The sequence below is a fragment of the Spinacia oleracea genome, chromosome 5, assembly GCF_020520425.1.
Source record: "Spinacia oleracea cultivar Varoflay chromosome 5, BTI_SOV_V1, whole genome shotgun sequence".
Classification (NCBI taxonomy): Eukaryota; Viridiplantae; Streptophyta; class Magnoliopsida; order Caryophyllales; family Amaranthaceae; genus Spinacia; species Spinacia oleracea.
In genome coordinates, this window is record NC_079491.1 from 18,543,842 (window position 1) to 18,563,286 (window position 19,445).

Below are 19,445 nucleotides of genomic sequence, written 5' to 3' on the forward strand. Positions count from 1 at the left end.
CTCAAAAGAATGTTAATAACAATTTCTAAACCATAATAACGCACTTGTCCTCAAATTAACATAAAGGTTCTACGACACAAACATAAACTATTGTTGGCGAATAACGAAACTCTCAAGCTGGAAATGAATACTTTAACTTCTATTGCTAACTCTATAAAGGCTTATTATATCCTTGAAGAGAATAAAGAATAACTCAAACTCTTATTGCTTTAACTTTAAACCGTTGCTGATATGCCACTTATTCTTTAAAACATAAAAGAACTAACTAACTATTACAACTTCAAATGTTTAAGGCATCTTGCCTACCTATTCTTTCCTTGGAAACTTGTGGAGTAAGATCTAGATCTTCAATATTCGTCGATTTTCTCGAAGGATCCTATGTTGGTGTACTTGGAAAGAAGCATTTTATTCATGAAACAAACAACTTAAGATCTTACTAACGATTTCCCAACCAAAGCATAATCAGAATTTAATAAAACAATAAGTTTGGTGGAATCAAACAATTTCTATGCACATTTACATGCAACACTTAAACATTTAACACATGCACATAGCAATTAACTTCTTATGTTAGCAATTAACTACTAATGCACATATAATTCTATCCTATATGCCCTTTCCTATATTACCCATCTCTCATAATAAATCATAATAGGTCAAACATTGAAGAATTTAAAGAATAAAACAAGAACGATTAGTAAGAAAAAGTTTATTAAACGAATTAATAATAAGCGAATAAATAAAATAAAGAAATTTTTTTTTTTATTTTTTTTTTTTTATTTTTATTTTTTTTTTTTTTTTTTTTAAACGAATAATTAATAAGAAATTTTTATTAAACGAATAAATAATAAACGAATACATATTTATTAAGCGAATAAATATTAAACGAATAAATATATTTAAGGAATAAGATTTTTTTTTTTTTTTTTTTTTTTTTTTTTTTTTTTTTTTTCGAATATATTTAATTTAATTTCGAAAATAAAGAAAATCGTACTTAATTCACATAAACAAAAAGTTTCGAATAAATAAGTTAATTCCGAACTTAAATAAGAAATATTATATACTTTCGAACGGGATAAAAGGAAATCGGCCCCCCAAAAAAAAGTACCGATTTTTGAACACTATAATACGTAGGAGCTCGGTTTTAAAAATTTATTTTAAATAACTAGATAGTTAGGAGCCTAAATTTTTTATTAAAGTAAAACCTTAGCTTCTAGATACCACTTTGTAACACCCCGACAATTCCCATTTTCTAAAATAACCCTTTTTAAATATAACTGTAGGGAATTATCAAAGTATTATCGCCCGTGTGAAAACGTACGGCTTATTCAGAATTTTGCAGCGGAAAACATAAAACTAACTTTTAGGTTCATAAATAATCTTATTACATATTAGGTCCGAACCAATTAACTGAATTAAGGAAATACGAATAATACGACAAATTTCAAATCCAAGTTAACAAATTAAATCACTTAATTAAACAAATAGAACTATAAGCTCTCTAATCCCGATCCCAATGATGCATCATCTTCAAACCTGTAGATGGGCAACGCTTATTGATCCTTAGAGACTGCTCACCAAAGATGGGTCATCACAGGATCAATAGGCATAGCCATGATCAACACACACAAACAAAGCACGTAATCAGCAAAGCTGAGTACTACATACTAAAGCAATAATAATCCTAACATGATACTATTAAACATAATTAAGGGCAGACAAAGCATGATAACCTGACGACCATACTTAACTAGACTAAGCTAGACTGGACTAGACTTTTATAACAATAATATTAATTTAATTGAAATAGGCAATGGACCGAGTTTTCTAGCTAGGCGAGGTACGGGCGCGACTCCGTAACCTCAGTGACCTGCGATATCGAGGAACGTTTGACTGAAAATAGGACGCGGTGATCAATCCGGTCCGAATGAAAGGCCATGGGCTACCACCATGAACCCCAACTCCTGTTTGTCCGTCACTTTAGACGTGCACAGTCTAAAGCTATTGCTACTCAGTTTCACTTTACATGATTTACAAATTGACACCCTGTTATGACTCAACAATCACATAAGGCATGCAACTCACATTTATTTGTAACTGTTTTTATCTTGGAATTGAGTAAGTGATCACAAAGGCATCAAACAAGACTCATTCCAATTAACTCTAATCTTTTCTTTAATACTGATCAACCCCTGAATATGGGTATAAGGTTTCAACTTACTAAATGAGGTCCTCCGCCCTCATAAAGTAGTGAAAAGCTAAAAAGGGAACAACAATTAACTGATCTGAATTGTATACTAAATAATCTAGTGTTCCCAATCAAACATGTTTGCATCAATCTTCCATACTAACATGTTATAATCCTCAAAATGCAATAAAGGTTTAATATGTTCATCCAACAGTATCAAACATGCAATTTCAACCTGACTAAGTTCATCAACAACATTAACATAACCAAGTTTATCAACAATTCAACATGGTTTCAACAATTTGCACGCATTCCAAGCACACAGGTATGTACGTACCTTGTGTAAACAAACTGATAGGCCACTTTAACGAATTCAAAAGTCGCCCACAAAGAATTCTTCGCCTAAAATAATCAAGAAACGTACCCAAATCAATTCCTAATAATTTACAACAACACTAACGTACTCTAAACGCATCCTAAACATATTTAGAACATTCCCCAATATCGAAACTTAATTAATTAACTTCCTAGAATAGTGATTAATTCCCTAACGATCCCTAATTATCATAAACTCCAACAAACGTTCCTTTTTAAATTTCCAGCAACATTAGGGTGCTTCAAACCCTTCCTAAACATAATTAGATCCTTTCCCAATATCAAAACTTGAGTATTTGATTTCCTAGCATAATAATTATTGAATCAATGATTGAAATTCGTTGAAAACTCTTCGCAAACATCATACTTTAAATTTTCAGCAATACGAAATCGTTTAAAGCTTTCCCAAAACCAAATTATCATGCTTAGAACATAAAATAATAATTTTAATAATTCACAACCATTCTATCATGATTTTAAATCTATTAAAACCTTAAAAATTCATGTTTTAATAATTAAAATCCTTATTTTAATTCAATTATATAAATCTGAAAATTAATGATTCAATTTTGCGAAACATGAAATCTGGAATTCATAATTGGATAATAAAAACTAAACATTTAATTTAATAGAACATAAATTACATAATTAAAACATAATTTAAAACATTTAATTAACTTAGGGTTTAAGAAATTAACCAAATAAAGGTTTAAGGAGATGCTGGCCGGCGGCATGGGAGGCGCGGCAGCGAGCGGTGGTTCTGGTGGTTGATGCGACGTGGCTGGGCGTGCGGTTGCTGTGCGACAGCATGAAAGCAAATGAGGAGAAGAGCGCAAGAAATAACAACCAAGAAAGGAGACCGAAAAAATAAAAAGGAGGGAGGAGAAGTTACCGAGCAGACCGCCGGTCAGGCGATGGAGAAGAACTCGCGGCGGCTGTGCTGGTGGCGAGCATGGTGGTCTCGCTGCGCGAAAGCAGAACAACCAAGAGGAGAAGGGTAAGAAACTGAAAGAAGAAGAAAGAGATACGAGGGGAGAGAGAGAGAGTACCGGACGGAGAAGAGAAGGAAGGTGAGGCTCGCGGTGGTAGGGCGGCGCGACTGAGGATGGCGGCGCTGCGGTGGTGCGGCGGTTGCTTGAGGAGCAGCAGTTCCACGTGAAATTGAAGAGAAGGGTTTGGAATGGTTCACGTGAAGGAATAAGAGGGAAGGGAGTTTTGTTTTGTTTTCACGTGAATGTTGAAACAAGGGTAGGAAAATTATGGGCTTATTTACTTTGGGCTTTACCAAGTTGGGCTAGTATTAGGATTGAGCTTTAGTGTTTGAATCAAAAACTGATTAGGATTGTTTTCCAAATTCAAATGTATTTTCGCAATTCAAATTCTTTACAACATGAAATTCTAAAATCATTTTGATTGCATAAATCGTTAAAATATTTAGTATGTAATTAAATAAAATAAATATATGTTAATTATATATTTATTACTAAAATTCGTAAATTCTATTTAAATATAAATAACTATACGTTAAAATATATTAATAAAATTTATAAATTTGCGGGGGATTACACGGCTAAATGCGAGAAATAATTTAGTAGTTCTGATTTTGATTTCCGTTTCTGCTTCATACATTCGAGCTAAATTTCGAGTGCGATGTTCTTTTCTTTTATTTCTTTTCTTTTTCTTCTCATATTTATTGATTTGTGTTTTTATTTAGTAAAATTTTAAATGAACACTTCTTCAATTTTGCGAAAATCTATTAGTTCCAGCTAAATGCCAACAATAATTTGGTAGTTTCTGGTTCCGGTTTTTGTTTCTCCTTCATACTAAGCTTGATTCGAGCTAATTTTTGATTTTGCCATTTTTGTGAAATTTTTGCACCTTCATAGTGATGTCCGCGAATCTGTATTTTGTCATGGATAACTTAAGTAAATTGTTAGTTTAAGCCTAATTTGACAGTGATCGATTTCGATTTTATTTCATCTCGAGATTTTATTTCATCTCGATTTTATTTAATCTGAAAATTAAATATATTATTTAAACATAATATGAAATTCTGAAATTCTAATTAAATCATAAATTCATAAATTCAATTTAATTAAAATATCACTTAAATTAATAACATTTAAATTAGAAAATTTAATTCAATTGCTTAGAGTTCAAGAAATAACCAAGAAAAGAGGAGGATTTTGGGCGGCCGGACAGAGTCACGGCGGCGACGGTTGAGCAAGGTTGGCGGCACACAGTGGTGCGGTGGTGGTGGCTGCGCGGATGAGCAAAGATTAGCCACGAAAGTAAGAGAAAAAGAAAAAAACGAAGGGAAAGAAAGGAGGAGGAGGAGGAGGAGGAGAAGGAGAGAACGAAGGAGTTACCGGCGGTATGGATCGCCGGTGGCTGGTGGCGGCGGGGCTGAGCAGCAGTAGTCCGGGGAAGCAACGTCGAAGAGAAGGAGGAGGGTTTGAGATAAGCTTCACGTGAACTTGGAGTGGAGAAGGGGTTTTGCTTCTTTTTTTGTGTTTTCTTTGTTTTTGGTTTTACGTGCAATTGAAAGGAGTAAAGAGCTTTGGGCTTTATCATTTGGGCTTCACCCAATTGGGCTAGAATTAACACTTAGTCTTAGTATTTGCATTCAACAGCGCTTATGATTGTTTTCTAAATTCGACCATATTTTCGTAATTCAAATTCTTTTCAACATCGAATTCTTAAATTAATTTAATTTCATAAATCGTTGAAATATTTAAAACGGATAAAAATAAATATTCGTTAATTACATATTTATTTCTAAAATTCGTAAATTCTATTTAAATATAATTAACTATATGTTAAAATATATAAATAATGTTTCTAAATTTACGGGGGATTACAATCTACCCCTCTTAAAAGAAGTTTCGTCCCGAAACTTGACACGAGAACTCACACATCTTTCCAAAGTCTTTAACTTATTCTTACTGGAGAAGTACTTGTGCCACTCATGTGCACTCTTTTGCCAACTTAAAGTTGCTTGTGATACTCAAGAACACATTTTCTTATGCGGAGAATCTATTTACTTGCATCAACATGTATAAGTTGCTAAAAATAAGCATAAAATGCATAAAAATACCCTAAAAATAGGTCAAAAGCGCGAATTTCTATCGCATTCTACCCCCTTAAAGAAAACGAGTTACGCCCTCGTAACTCATCTCAGGGAATAATTTTGGGTATTTCTTTTTCAACGAATTATGTCCTCAATAAAATATTCTCACTAAACTAATTCCAACAAGTAAGACTTCTATAATTCTTTCCATACAATGCCTCAACATGTGACATCGTAATGCTTGCAGGTAACTATTGATGCACGAAAATTCAATCGAACCTAGGTGGCCTTCCCAATTACCCTTAAAATCTATAACACAGGTTCTCAACATATATTCCGTTAGTAATCTTAGTCTGTCTATCGTTTGAAGGGTGGAAAGAAATACTCATTTTCAATGTTGTCCCCAAGATTCAACTGGACCTTATTGCCAAAATTTCAGACTTTTGTTCTCGGTAAGGATCTTACATGTTGCCCTATAAAGGTAATGTCTCCAAATATTCGTAGATAACACCATAACAGTTAACTCTAGGTCATGGGTTTGGTAATTAGCCTTATAAGGTTTCAATTGACGCGACAACAGCTAAATCTAGAAAGCTTCCTCACATTTCTCACTTCACTTGAAATTCGATTCCTTTTTCATCAAGTTGGTCATTGGTTTTGCTTTCTTCGGAAAATCTTTCACAAACCCCCTATAATAGACAACTAGGCCTAGGAAACTTCACATATCAGACACGTTCCTTTGGAGTAGGTCACTCACTCACATCTTGATTCTTAGTAGGATCTACAGAAACTCCTTCTACTCAGCTTTCCCTTTCTAGTGAACCTCATTACGCCTTTCATGAATGTATAACTCTTGGGCTTAACTCTTAGCACTTCCACCAATTCATACATTCCCATCTTTTCAAGACAACAAATGATTTCAAACGATCCTGGACCACTCAAATATTCTCTTAAATTTATTCCCTTACGTAACGTAGTTTTCAATCAATTTAGTCCTTCACTTTTCCGTCGGTGTCACTTATACACATATGACTTCAAGATTTGTATACTTAATTTAATAAAACTAGATTCTTTCTAAGCGTCTCCAAGTGATCCTCAAGTGTTTGTCATGCTCTTTCTCATTCCTTGAATAAATCAGGATATCATCAATAACATAATAATGAACTTAATTTGGAATTCATGGGAAATCTTATTTATCAAATCCATAATTATGGCAGGTGCATTGGTTAACCCAAAAGACGTTACTCTAAACCCCTAATGACAATAACGAATCCTAATGAGGTCTTAAGTATATTCTTATCAGCTACTCTCAATCGGTGGTACTTTAAACCCAAATTAGTCTTCGAGAACACACTCGCCCAATTCAATTGGTCTAATATGTCATCTATCCTAGGCAAGGGATACTTGTTCTTGATGTTATTTAGCTCCCTAAAATCGATACATAATTCCATACTCTTATCTTTATCCTTAACAAACAACACAGGAGCTCCCCACGGTGATGCACTAGGCCTAATATATTCCTTGACCAAACAACTCTTGCAACTTTGTCTTAATTAGCTCATTTCAGGAGGTGTCATTCTATATGGTGCTCTAGATATATGCGTCATTCTAGGAACTAAGTCTATAGGGGACTCAACGGCTCTTAGCAAGTGGCATACCTGCAATCTCACTAGGAAACACATCCATGAATTCATTCACAATTGGAACATCCTCGATCATCATTCCGACTTCTTAACTCACATCTAGCTCACACAACCGAAAAATAGTTCACAAGGCAAGTTCTTAAACAATTTGGTACACCTTATGGTTACAACAGTAGGAATACTAACGGGTAAATCCATCACCTCAAAATCTACTAACTTCTGACTCTTAATAAGAGATGACGAAACAAAAGAATAAGCTTTCCCTGAATCAAATAACTTTCTAACTAGCACGAAGTTAATAGAAAAGTAACGGAAACTAAGTCAACAGGTCGTTCAGCTTCATTCCGACTTATCACAGACAGTTTACCCGGGGCCTTGTTATGGTTGTTATTCTAATTAGCAGACTTATGGAGGTTACCTTGGTTGTTTTGCGACCCTATAGGCTTCGAACTCTAATTTCTTGACTGGTTAAATCCCGACTTCACCTAGTTACCACTCTCATTACCATTTTGTTTCTTTTTCTGCTTAGTAAAGCACTCATACTTCTATGCCCCCTTTTCTGACAATAGTTACAGTTCATTAATTCTCCCTTACAATTCCTACTAGGGTGGTTGTTATTTCACATCTTACAGTGATACACTCTCTCAGATTGGTTCCTATTGTTGTGCCCCTATTTGTTCCTTCCTTGAAAGTTTCCATATCCATTCCCATTCCCATTTTCATTCATATTCCTCTTGAAATTCCCTTGATTTTCCCCAGCATTTTACTCTTTTCTTTTCTCCCCAAGAACAATATTTTTCTTGTCCCTTCTATACTGCAAACCATAAATATGAGCAGCTTTCCCATGCACAATATTCAAAGATGTAAAGGTTTCCCCACCTAATCATATTTGGATCTCCTCAGTCAAACCTTGCTTAAACCTCAGAGCCTTTAGCTCCTCTGTGGCTACAACCTCAGGTGCAAACCACGATAGTGCTATAAATTTGCTATAGTAATCGGCAATGGTCATGCTCCCCATACTAAAGTTTATGAATTCCTAAACTTTTTGCTTTCTCATAAAAGGTAGGGTAAAACTTTCCCTTAACGCAGTAACAATTGAATCCTAATTGAATCTCTCAACAGTTCTAAGCCTAACTCTATTCTCTATCTCCACCATAAATCAACTTCATCTTTCAAATACATGACAACTTGACCCACTCTCATATTCTAAGGACAGTTCACAGCCTCAAACAATTTCTCAAACTCTCTAACTTAGTTCTCTAAAAAGTAAGATCAGTTTCCCCCTTAAAGTATGGTGACTTAACTTTTGCTAGTCTCTCCAACATGACCCCAATAGGATCGGGACGCTCAGTTCTCTCTTGGATCAGCTTTTCCGCCAAGAGGCGAATAGCAACAACTAAATCATTATTGTTGGCCATTCTATAACACGACCTGAAATTAATATACTCTATCTTAGGTTCTAAACATCACTTACATGCCATTCTATATCAAGCAATATTTGATTTGATCATAGAGATCGCCTCAATAAACAATATTCACATAAAATCATTTACGAAGGAGCAACAATCATTGCAAAATAATTCTCCTCGATCATTCGCGAACGACATTCACATAAAGGACATCCGATCGAGGGAAACAAATCAAATTCAATCATCACAAATAATAATAATGAAAGAAATTATTCCTCTTCGCGTGCCCAAACTAAATCATTGACCACTTGGATAATTAAATATTTAACTTTAATTCTTCAAAAGAAACTTGTATTTCCTAAAAGAAACTTTTATTCCTCAAAACAATATTAATAACAATTTCTAAACCATAATAACGTACCTGTCCCAAAATAAAATAAAAGTGCTATGCAATAAATTTAAACTACTGTTGGGCGACTTGTCCCACATTATTCCCAACATAAATAAATAATAAAACGATCTTAGAGGGAAACATTATCAATCTTGTTCTTTGATTCCTTATAGCTTTCTAGAGTAAAGGGCTCGTATTTAAATTCATCATCATCCTCGGTATTAAAATATTAAGCTAGATTTCTCTGCCTTGTGGATCTTCGTAGCCTTTGAGACTGAGGTCATCTTCTTCTGGCTCAGTATCACTACATTATAAATATCAACTCTAGTATGCCCTCTAACACGGTCAAACTCACGAATGGCTTCCTCATCCCTATCAGAGTCTTCTGTTCTTAATATATGACGCATAGTGCGTTCAAAGCTGGTATAACTATTAATGTCAGACTCATAATCCATTTCATTCTCATGATCACTTAGTACAATTGGGTTGCTCTTCAATCCTAGCAAAATATTCACATCTAAACACCACTTTCTTCACAAAAATAAAAGGTGGTCTCTATATCGATCTTTCTCGAGAGATCCTATGTTGGTATACTTAGAAAAAAAAATATTTTATTTCTGAAATAAACAATTTCAGGTCTCACTAATGACTTCCCAACCAAATCATAATCAAAATTCGATAACACAATAAGTTTGGTGAAATCAAACAATGTCTATTATGCACATATAATTACAACATTTAACAATAAGCACATGCACGTACCTAACAATTAATTTCTTATGCTAGCATTAACTAGCTACTAATGCACATGTAATTCTATCTTATATGCCCTTCTTATACTACCCATCTCTCGTAATAAATCAAAATAAGTAAACATTGAAAAATTTAAAGAATAAAACAAGAACGGTTAGTAAGAAATAATTTTATTAAACGAATTAATAAACGAATAAATTAAATAAAGAATTTTTTTTAAACGAATAAATAATAAGAAATTTTATTAAACGAATAAATAATAACGAATAAATATTTATTAAATGAATAAATATACTTAAGGAATATTTTTTTTTTCCGAATATATTTAATTTAATTTCGAAAAGAAAGAAAAACGTACTTAATTCACATAAACGAAAAGTTTCGAATAAATAAGTTAATTTCAAACTTAAATAAGAAATATTACTATACTTTTAAACAAAATAAAATGAATTTGGTCCCCCAAAAAAAAGTACGCATTTTTAAATGATATAATGAGTAGGAGATCAATTCTAGGAAATTCGTTTAAGGAAACTAGCTAGTTTAGGCGCCTAAAAATTATTGAATTAAAACCATAAGCTTCTAGATACCACTTTGTAACACCCCGAAAATTCTCTCTTTTCTAAAATAACCTTTTAATATAAAACGTAGAGAATTATCAAGGCATTATCGCCCGTGTGAAAACGTAACGGCTTATTCAGAATTTTGCAGCGGAAAACATAAAACTAACTTTAGGTTTATAAATAATCGATTACAGGTTTAGTCCCAAAAATCAACCAACGAAAATAAGGAAATATAAATAGTACGACAAGTTTAAAGTCCAATTAAACAAACCCAAGTCAACTTAGCAAATCAAAACTAAATACAAGCTCTCTATTCCCGATCCCAATGATGCAACATCTTCAAACCTGCAGATGGACAATGCTTATTGATCCTTAGAGACTGCTCACCAAAGATTGGGTCATCACAGGATCAATAAGGCATAGCCATGATCAACATGCACAAGCAAAAGCACGTAATCAGCAAAGCTGAGTACTACATACTAAATCAATAATAATCCTAACATGATTCTATTAAACGAACAACTCTAACATGATACTAATGAACACAAACAAGGGCAGACAAAACATGATAGTTTGACGACCATACTTGACCAGACTAGACTAGGCTAGACTTTTAGCAATAATATTATTTTAGTTGAAATAGACAATGGACCGAGTTTTCCGTCCAGCAGTCTTCACCAAGGAAGACGAGGTACGGGCGCGACTCCGTAACCTCAGAGACCTGCGATATCGAGGAACATTTGAATAAAAATAGGACACAGTGATCAATCCGGTCCCAGAAAAGGCCATGGGCTACCACCATGAACCCCAACTCCTGTTTGTCCGTCACTTTAGACGTGCACGGTCTAAAGCTATTGCTACTCAATTTCACTTTACATGATTTACAAATTGAGACTCTGTTATGACCCAACAATCACATAAGGCATGCAATCCACATTTGTTCACAACTGTTTTTATCTTGGAATTAAGTAAGTGATCACAAAGGCATCAATCAAGACTCATTCCAATTTATCCAACCTTTCCTTTAACCATGATCAACCCCTGTATATGGGTATAAAGTTTCAACTTACTAAACAAGGTCCACCGCCCTCATAAAGTAGTGAAAAGCTAAAAAGGGAACAACAACCAACATATATAGAATAATCTAGCGTTCCCAACCAACATGTTTGTTTCAATCATCCATACTAACATGTTACAATTCTCATAATGCCATATAAGTTCAATATGTCCGTCCAACAGTATTAAACATGTAATTTCAACACAACCAAGTTCGTCAATAATATCAACATAACCAAGTTCAACCACAATCTCAACACAACCAAGTTCACCAACAAATTCAACATGGTTTCAACAATTAGCACACATTCCAAGCACACAGGTATGTACGTACCTTGTGTAAACAAACTGATAGGCCACTTTAACACTTTCAAAAGTCGCCTAAAGAGAATTCTCCGCCTAAAATAACCAACAAATAATCCCAATCAATTTCTAATCATTGACAACCATAATAAAGCATTCTAAATGCATCCTAAGCATATTTAGAACCTTCCCCAAAATCAAAACTTAAACATTTGCTTTCCTAGCATCCTAATTATTGAACTAGTAATTGAAATTCGTTGAAAACTTTTTGCAAACATCGTACTTTAAATTTTCAGCAATATAAATTCATTTGAAAGCTTCACCAAGGTCAACCTACGTTCCTAGTATCTCAAAACAACAAATTTAATAATCCATACTCAACCTACCATGATTTACAATCATAAAAACTTTGAATTTCATACTTCAAACGATCAAAATTAACATTTCAATGTATTTATATAATCTGAAAATTAAATATATTATTTAAACATAATATGAAATTCTGAAATTCTAATTAAATCATAAATTCATAAATTCAATTTAATTAAAATATCACTTAAATTAATAACATTTAAATTAGAAAATTTAATTCAATTGCTTAGAGTTCAAGAAATAACCAAGAAAAGAGGAGGATTTTGGGCGGCCGGACAGAGTCACGGCGGCGACGGTTGAGCAAGGTTGGCGGCACACGGTGGTGCGGTGGTGGTGGCTGCGCGGATGAGCAAAGATTAGCCACGAAAGTAAGAGAAAAAGAAAAAAAACGAAGGGAAAGAAAGGAGGAGGAGGAGGAGGAGGAGAAGGAGAGAACGAAGGAGTTACCGGCGGTATGGATCGCCGGTGGCTGGTGGCGGCGGGGCTGAGCAGCAGCAGTCCGGGGAAGCAACGTCGAAGAGAAGGAGGAGGGTTTGAGATAAGCTTCACGTGAACTTGGAGTGGAGAAGGGGTTTTGCTTCTTTTTTTTGTGTTTTCTTTGTTTTTGGTTTTACGTGCAATTGAAAGGAGTAAAGAGCGTTGGGCTTTATCATTTGGGCTTCACCCAATTGGGCTAGAATTAACACTTAGTCTTAGTATTTGCATTCAACACCGCTTATGATTGTTTTCTAAATTCTACCGTGTTTTCGTAATTCAAATTCTTTTCAACATCGAATTCTTAAATTAATTTAATTTCATAAATCGTTGAAATATTTAAAACGTATAAAAATAAATATTCGTTAATTACATATTTATTTCTAAAATTCGTAAATTCTATTTAAATATATAACTATATGTTAAAATATATAAATAATGTTTCTAAATTTACGTAATTACGGGGGATTACAATTTTAATATAGTATAATTTAGATTTAGATTTTTCTAGATTCACACATTTCTGACTCTAAATTGTGATTTCAGATGGTGTTTTGATTTTATTTTATACTGAGCTTAAGGCTTGTTCTTGAAAAATTAGTGAGCGAAAGATTGAAATCCTTTAATTTAATGTGAAAAAATCCTCAGTATTTTGTCGTTAGTTTATTGTGCGAATTCTAGTGAGCCATTTGAGAATATCGTGTATTTTTTTTATCTACCAATTTAATGAGCCAAAGTGACATATTTGGTAAAAAAAGTTTGCGTGCTGTAGTTAGCCATGTGAGACTATGTTTTTCAAGTTGAGTGAGTTGACGAAGTTTGTGGTGTTCGTGCTTTGGCATGATTGATTCAGTGAAAACTTTTTTTAGGTTCCGACTTGCAATTTAAGGTCATAAGGCTCAACACTCAAGTACACATGGATAACACAAGTGTATTGAGTGAACACATTGGTGAAATTTCTGTTGCTGGGTTTTCTGAAATACTGTGTTTTCCACTTTCCTGTAGTGGTACTTTACAGACAAGGTGAAAGAACTGTCTTTGCTGGAGTCAAAGGGAAAGACTATGTACCCGAAGTTTTTGTTAGTATGAATTTGAAAACCTACAGAGAGAAATACAGTGGACTGGACAATGGACAACAATTGCAGGAAACCGTGAGAGATTTATTTTGCAATGTTAAAATATTAGGCTAAATGAAATATAAGCAAAAACTAATAATAGAAATAGTAAAAACAACATAAAGTTTAAGGCGTAGGATAAATTGAATTTCCTACCTCTTTTATTTTAGCATTGACATTTATTATATATATATTGTAATTATGTATCAATTTTTATAACAACAATATATATTATATACATAATATATATATAATATATAATATAATATATATATATATTATATATTATATATTATATATATATATATATATATATATATATTATATATTATATGTTATATATTATATATATTATATGTTATATACTTCCTCTGTTCTTTTTTAAATGACACAATTATTTAGGCACGTTTGCCAATGCACGATTTCAAACGTTAATATCTCCAATTATAGATAAGAAAAAATTATAAAAAGTTGATATTTAAAAAATATTTACTGAGACGAATACAATAAGCCCCCACACGACTATGTTTTTTCTTAAGTATAAATCACAAAATGAAGTCAAAGGAGGTTGTGTGAATAGTGTCAAAAACCCAATCGTGTCATGTAAATAAGAACAGAGGAAGTATATATATATATATATATATATATATATATATATATTATCAGAGACATGTCTCCCTTGTATGAACCTTACTTGTTGTTTTATCTTCACCTACACCTTTCCTCCAAGAGAAATAATGCCAATGCTTTTAGGTGACTGATTCCTCCATTAACAGTAAAGTCATTGAAATCTTTTATCTCCTGAATTGTTACAAGGGCACCATAAATCTGGTCCTCGAGAGATAACATGTATTTTTTTTTTTTTCCAACTAATAGTGTAACGTGTGACATTAGTATTCTAAATGCAATTTATGTTGAAATTTTACATTTCGACTATATAAAAGTGATATTCGATTCAATAAATTGCAAATCGATTCGCTACCCGCATTTTCGATTCGGATTTTTTAAATTTTCAAAAATTTCGACATGAACCCTATTTTTTAAATAGTTACCCGCATTTTCGATTCAATTTTTTCAAATTTTGGGTTCTTGCACAACTTTCATTTGTCAGAATGATAAAGCCCTCAGTATCCACAATCATCTTATCAATCAATCCTTGTGAAATTGATAATTTTTCGAAATGGCAAACCAAGGTGTTAGTAGCTAAGTTTCAGAATATTCTTTTGATTCTTATAATACTTGCAACACTTGTGTCCTTGATCGAAGGTGCGTTCTATTCAACTTATCTATTCAACTTATCTGACCCAGATTTGTCTAAACTTATTATCAAACACGATTTACCTTATTGGACCTTAATAATAAGGCAAATTTGCCAAAAAAGACCTTTTATAACCCAAATTAAAAAAAAAAATCTTATATAATTTTTTTTATAAAACCACACCTTAATGTAAATCTTTTTTTCGAACATCATCAACAACAAGCAACTCAAAGTGTTCGTCAACCATTGTATGCATATGACTTGAGCTGAAGTTGTCTTGCCGACAGCTTGTACCTTCTCTTTAGTCAACTTGTTAAGCTTAGCAACCTCATCGAACAAGTCATCAGTAGCATATATAGATAACAGTAGCAACCTCGTGAGAGGGTCTCCTAAGTTTATTCTTCTTACCTTTGTCCTAAGTAAAACTCTCTCTTGAAATTTGACTTAACAAAAGCATATTATTCAAATATATGCTCTCATAGAATACAAAATTCCATATAACATTTCGAAAATGAAAATAAATCTCAATACCAAGAATTACTTGATAACTTTTAAGAACAAAAGACTTACATTCACATACAAAAACACTCGTACAAAAACATCATATACAGTGATTACGCAGAGAATGAAATGCTCTTCTGGTTAATGGGATGAAGAGGTTTTATCTCCCAAGATTTGGCCTCTTGTTCTTCTTCAGGATGAATGAAAGGCAAAGATATTTCATGTATCATCAACTCACCACAAAACGGGCATTCATTTGCAATTTCTTCATCCAATTGGGAGCGGATCTGTGCACAAATTAGTTACACGTCAAATGACTGAACGAAAGGATAAAACTTTAATAAATTTCATCCTGCATATGAGTATATGACGTGAATAACCCAATTTTTTTGGTTCATAAATGAAAAAGGTGAAAAGCCAATGTGACTATCATAAATCGGATTCTCCAGCCATGGGTATAAAAACAGAGTGAAAATAATACGGCTCATCTTTAGACAGCTAACCATATTAATCCTCAAACACTTTCACTGTGTATTTCCATTCATTCCTAACAGAGCAGCATTAGCATTATTGGAATGCAGCAGTAGCTTAAGCTACTTGGAAGCATGCCAATATGATGACCAAGGGTAACGAAATCCTGGTAGACCAAGGATAACGAAATCCTGGTACACAAACCCAGAAAAGTTTACAGAGTCCAACCAAAGAGGGACCTGAGAATTGTATACTGATTTGGTCTACAATAACGACAAAACCATAAAATCATCACAACTATGAAGCTGATGCAGCCGAACTACCAGGCTGCCAGCTAGTAGTGACCCAAAACTTGGAGCAGGGAAAACTGCCAACCTGTGTTTTCACCTTCAATATGCTCCCACAAGTTGCGTGCTGCTAAGAACTTGGTGTAATTTTATGAAGAAAATAGATATTGAATTGAAAAATTAAAGAAACACAAGGAACAGGGTTTAGGGTTGATCACTTGATTGTATTGTATGAGATTCAAGTATAGTCTCCGCATTCGAGAGGTGGAAACTCTCCCAAAGACTTCCTCTCACTAGAATATTCTCAATGACCTCCTTTGCAACATTTCAAGCCTTCTTCCTTATTTATATCTCTTCTCTAACAAAACCTCTGAATGGCTAACAAACTTTCCTCATTTCCTTTTCTGCCCTTGCTGTCAGCATCATTAACTAACTCCCTATTGAGATTACTTCCTTACCCTTCCTAGCTCTCCGAGCATAGGTCAGCAAGGAAGGGGAAATTAAACTGATCCTTGCACACGCTCACATATAAGAGACGTTTTACAAGAGATGGAAAGAAATCACAAGAAGGCAAGCTGGCAAGGCGTCCTCAAAATGGAAAGAAAATCACAATAAGGCAAAGCGTCCATAGGATAAGAAGAAATTAAGTATTTAAGTACTCTTCCAGCTTTTTTGCCCAAGTTTAATAGGCATAAGAGCTCTTTTAGCTTAAAAGCTAGCAGCTAGAAAACTGCTAGTTACACTTGATAAGCTAGCAAATTGGATTAGAAACACATGCTAATTACTCCCTCTGTCCCATTTTTATAGTCCTGTATTCTATTTTGGGCGTCCCAAAACTATAGTCCTGTTCCTATTTTTTGCCATTAAATTTCTCATTTTCCCTATAGTAATTAAAAATGCATCGAAAACACAACAAAACAAAATAATGTACTATATTACAATTTCCCATGTACTATATTCCACTTTTCAATGTACTACATTCCCCTTTCCCATACAATCAATTACCAATGTACTATATTCCATTTTTCTTTAAAACCCGTGAAAATGGTCAAACGGGACTATAAAAATGGGACGAAGGGAATAGAAGCCATCTAACCAGCTAACATATAGGTAAAAAGATATTAAAGGAAAATTTTATCTTGATTCAGATTACTAGCTTTGAGCAAGGGAAAAACTAAACAAAAACATTGCACGTAGCTGAAATTATTTTGAGCTAGTTGATTAACTTATCATTTCAGCTAGCTAGATTGGTTAGCAAAAGACACTTATGAACTGTATTAGCATTGCAAGCCAAATATAGTAGTCCTCAATATTGATCGAAGAAGTATAAAGTAAACTAGTAAAGAGATAAAGGATGTATCTTCTAACTGTAGAAGCTCCTTCACAATTTCAGCACCAAGTTCAGTGAGTATATTTACAACCAAATAATTATCATCTCAAACCTTTCTATTTATGATTATGCATTTTTCATGTAGTTTTAAAATTTTGAAAGATAAATCCTATAAATCCCCCTTCTCAATTTGTAGCTCCAAAACATCCTTATGAATTTCTTTTAACTATAGACTATAGTTCTGGACTCGGATAAGCATATCTGCTTGTTGGTCAGTAGTTTTTTTTTTTTTTTGAGGGATCTTTATTTTTTTAACTGTAGACTATAGTTATAGATTTGGAAAAGCATATCTGCTTGTTGGTCACTAACTTTTTCTTTTGATGGAGTTGGTCACTAGTTTGATGAGCTTAAGTTTGATTTCTCATTCATTAACTAAACAATGATGGCGGATTTCAATGTGCTTGCTTAGCGTAAAAGGTTTGATTATTAGTCATGTAAAGTACAGAGACATTATCACAGCAGATTGTTGGTATGTGATTTCTGATGGCCCAGATCAATAAGAACTCTTCTCACTTGCTTCACAAGCTACTTTGGACATAGTCTGTTGCTTCTTGAAAATCCAAGAAATTACGTTGTGTCCAGAATCAGATATGCTCATGTACTCTTCTGCTCACCTATAGAACCAGCCTAACCATCACCTTAAGAGTAGTCAATCAATTCACGAAAAAACGTTCATCAAAAGTTTTTTCACTTTTATTTTAAAACCCAATGCTTATTGCACATCCACATCCCCTAAGGGTCATTTCTAGTAAAATCCCTCCAGCTGCCTTACTTATTGGCGGCAGTCTTTTGAGAAGTCTAATAGGAAGTCACTATACTACAGGATAAGAGGAAATTAAATTGTGATATACATTTTGGAAGTGAACATTTCCCAAGAAAAAACGAAAGTCCTGTATATAGGTGTTAAGCTGTAAATTCATAAATATATTTACACATATTGAATGAATCTCTTAAGTAGAGATAGTTAAATATTCTCTTAAAATACATAATTTAAAAGATTACATTTTACACACAATGAAAAATATATTTTCAGATTTTTTTTCTACATGTTACTTGGGAACACTTTATTGGGAAGGTGGCAGGAGAAGGATATTAGTTTGGATTACAACAACTAAATGGATTTGGATCACTAGAAAGAAATTTAACTTACACCTATGATGTTACCAAATATCACTGACAGATAGGTCCAGGGTTAGATGTATTCAGAGTAAAGTAGGTAATACTAATAGTTGTTGCTAATAATTTCTATGGTATTACAGTGACTGTTTCTCCTTTCCTTTTAAACTTGTCTACAAAATTGTGTGGACAATAATAAAATAAAAACATATGTAGAGGGAGGATAGCAAACCTTATCAACTTCGTTCATGCTGGCAACAGGTTCCTGAACAGTGAGGCCGCCATCCAAATCTTTTCTTGATTCACCACTCACCAAAGTCATTTGCTTTTGTAGATCAAGTATATGCTCAGCCTGCAAGTTGTTTCGGTTATGACATGGACCAGTTATATAAAATTCTTAGTATCACAAGGCATGACAGCCACACTAAATGTGCAGGTAAACCCTCTAATACAAGATTGCAAGTTCAAAACGTCTCAACATGTTGGTGATGTTAAAACAGTTTTCTAGACCAGTGTAGGATTATAAATCAATGCGAGCACCCACACATTTAGGCATTGACACCGAACGAAAGTTATAACTAGCCTGCAAATGAAAACCCATTTTCCCCTTCAATATAATTAGGCATCGTCATCAAATTGCCTCAAGTACAAACATCTGCATGGATACATTTTCAAAGAAACATTCTATATCACATTGATGTAAAACAAAGTCA

The 19,445-nt window shown here is 33.6% G+C and overlaps 1 protein-coding gene across 1 annotated transcript in view; it reads right to left on the reverse strand.

The window, feature by feature from the left end:
* Positions 1 to 15,383: 15,383 nt before the first annotated feature.
* The window catches only part of LOC110805031 (vacuolar sorting protein 18), a 35,845-nt gene continuing 31,783 nt past the window's right edge, over positions 15,384 to 19,445 (reverse strand). The window contains exons 23-24 of the mRNA XM_022010633.2: positions 18,965 to 19,084; positions 15,384 to 15,755 (exon numbers count right to left, since the gene is read on the reverse strand). Coding sequence (XP_021866325.1) covers positions 15,582 to 15,755; positions 18,965 to 19,084 — 294 coding nt within the window. The 3' untranslated portion in view covers positions 15,384 to 15,581. The remainder of the gene's footprint in view (positions 15,756 to 18,964; positions 19,085 to 19,445) is intronic.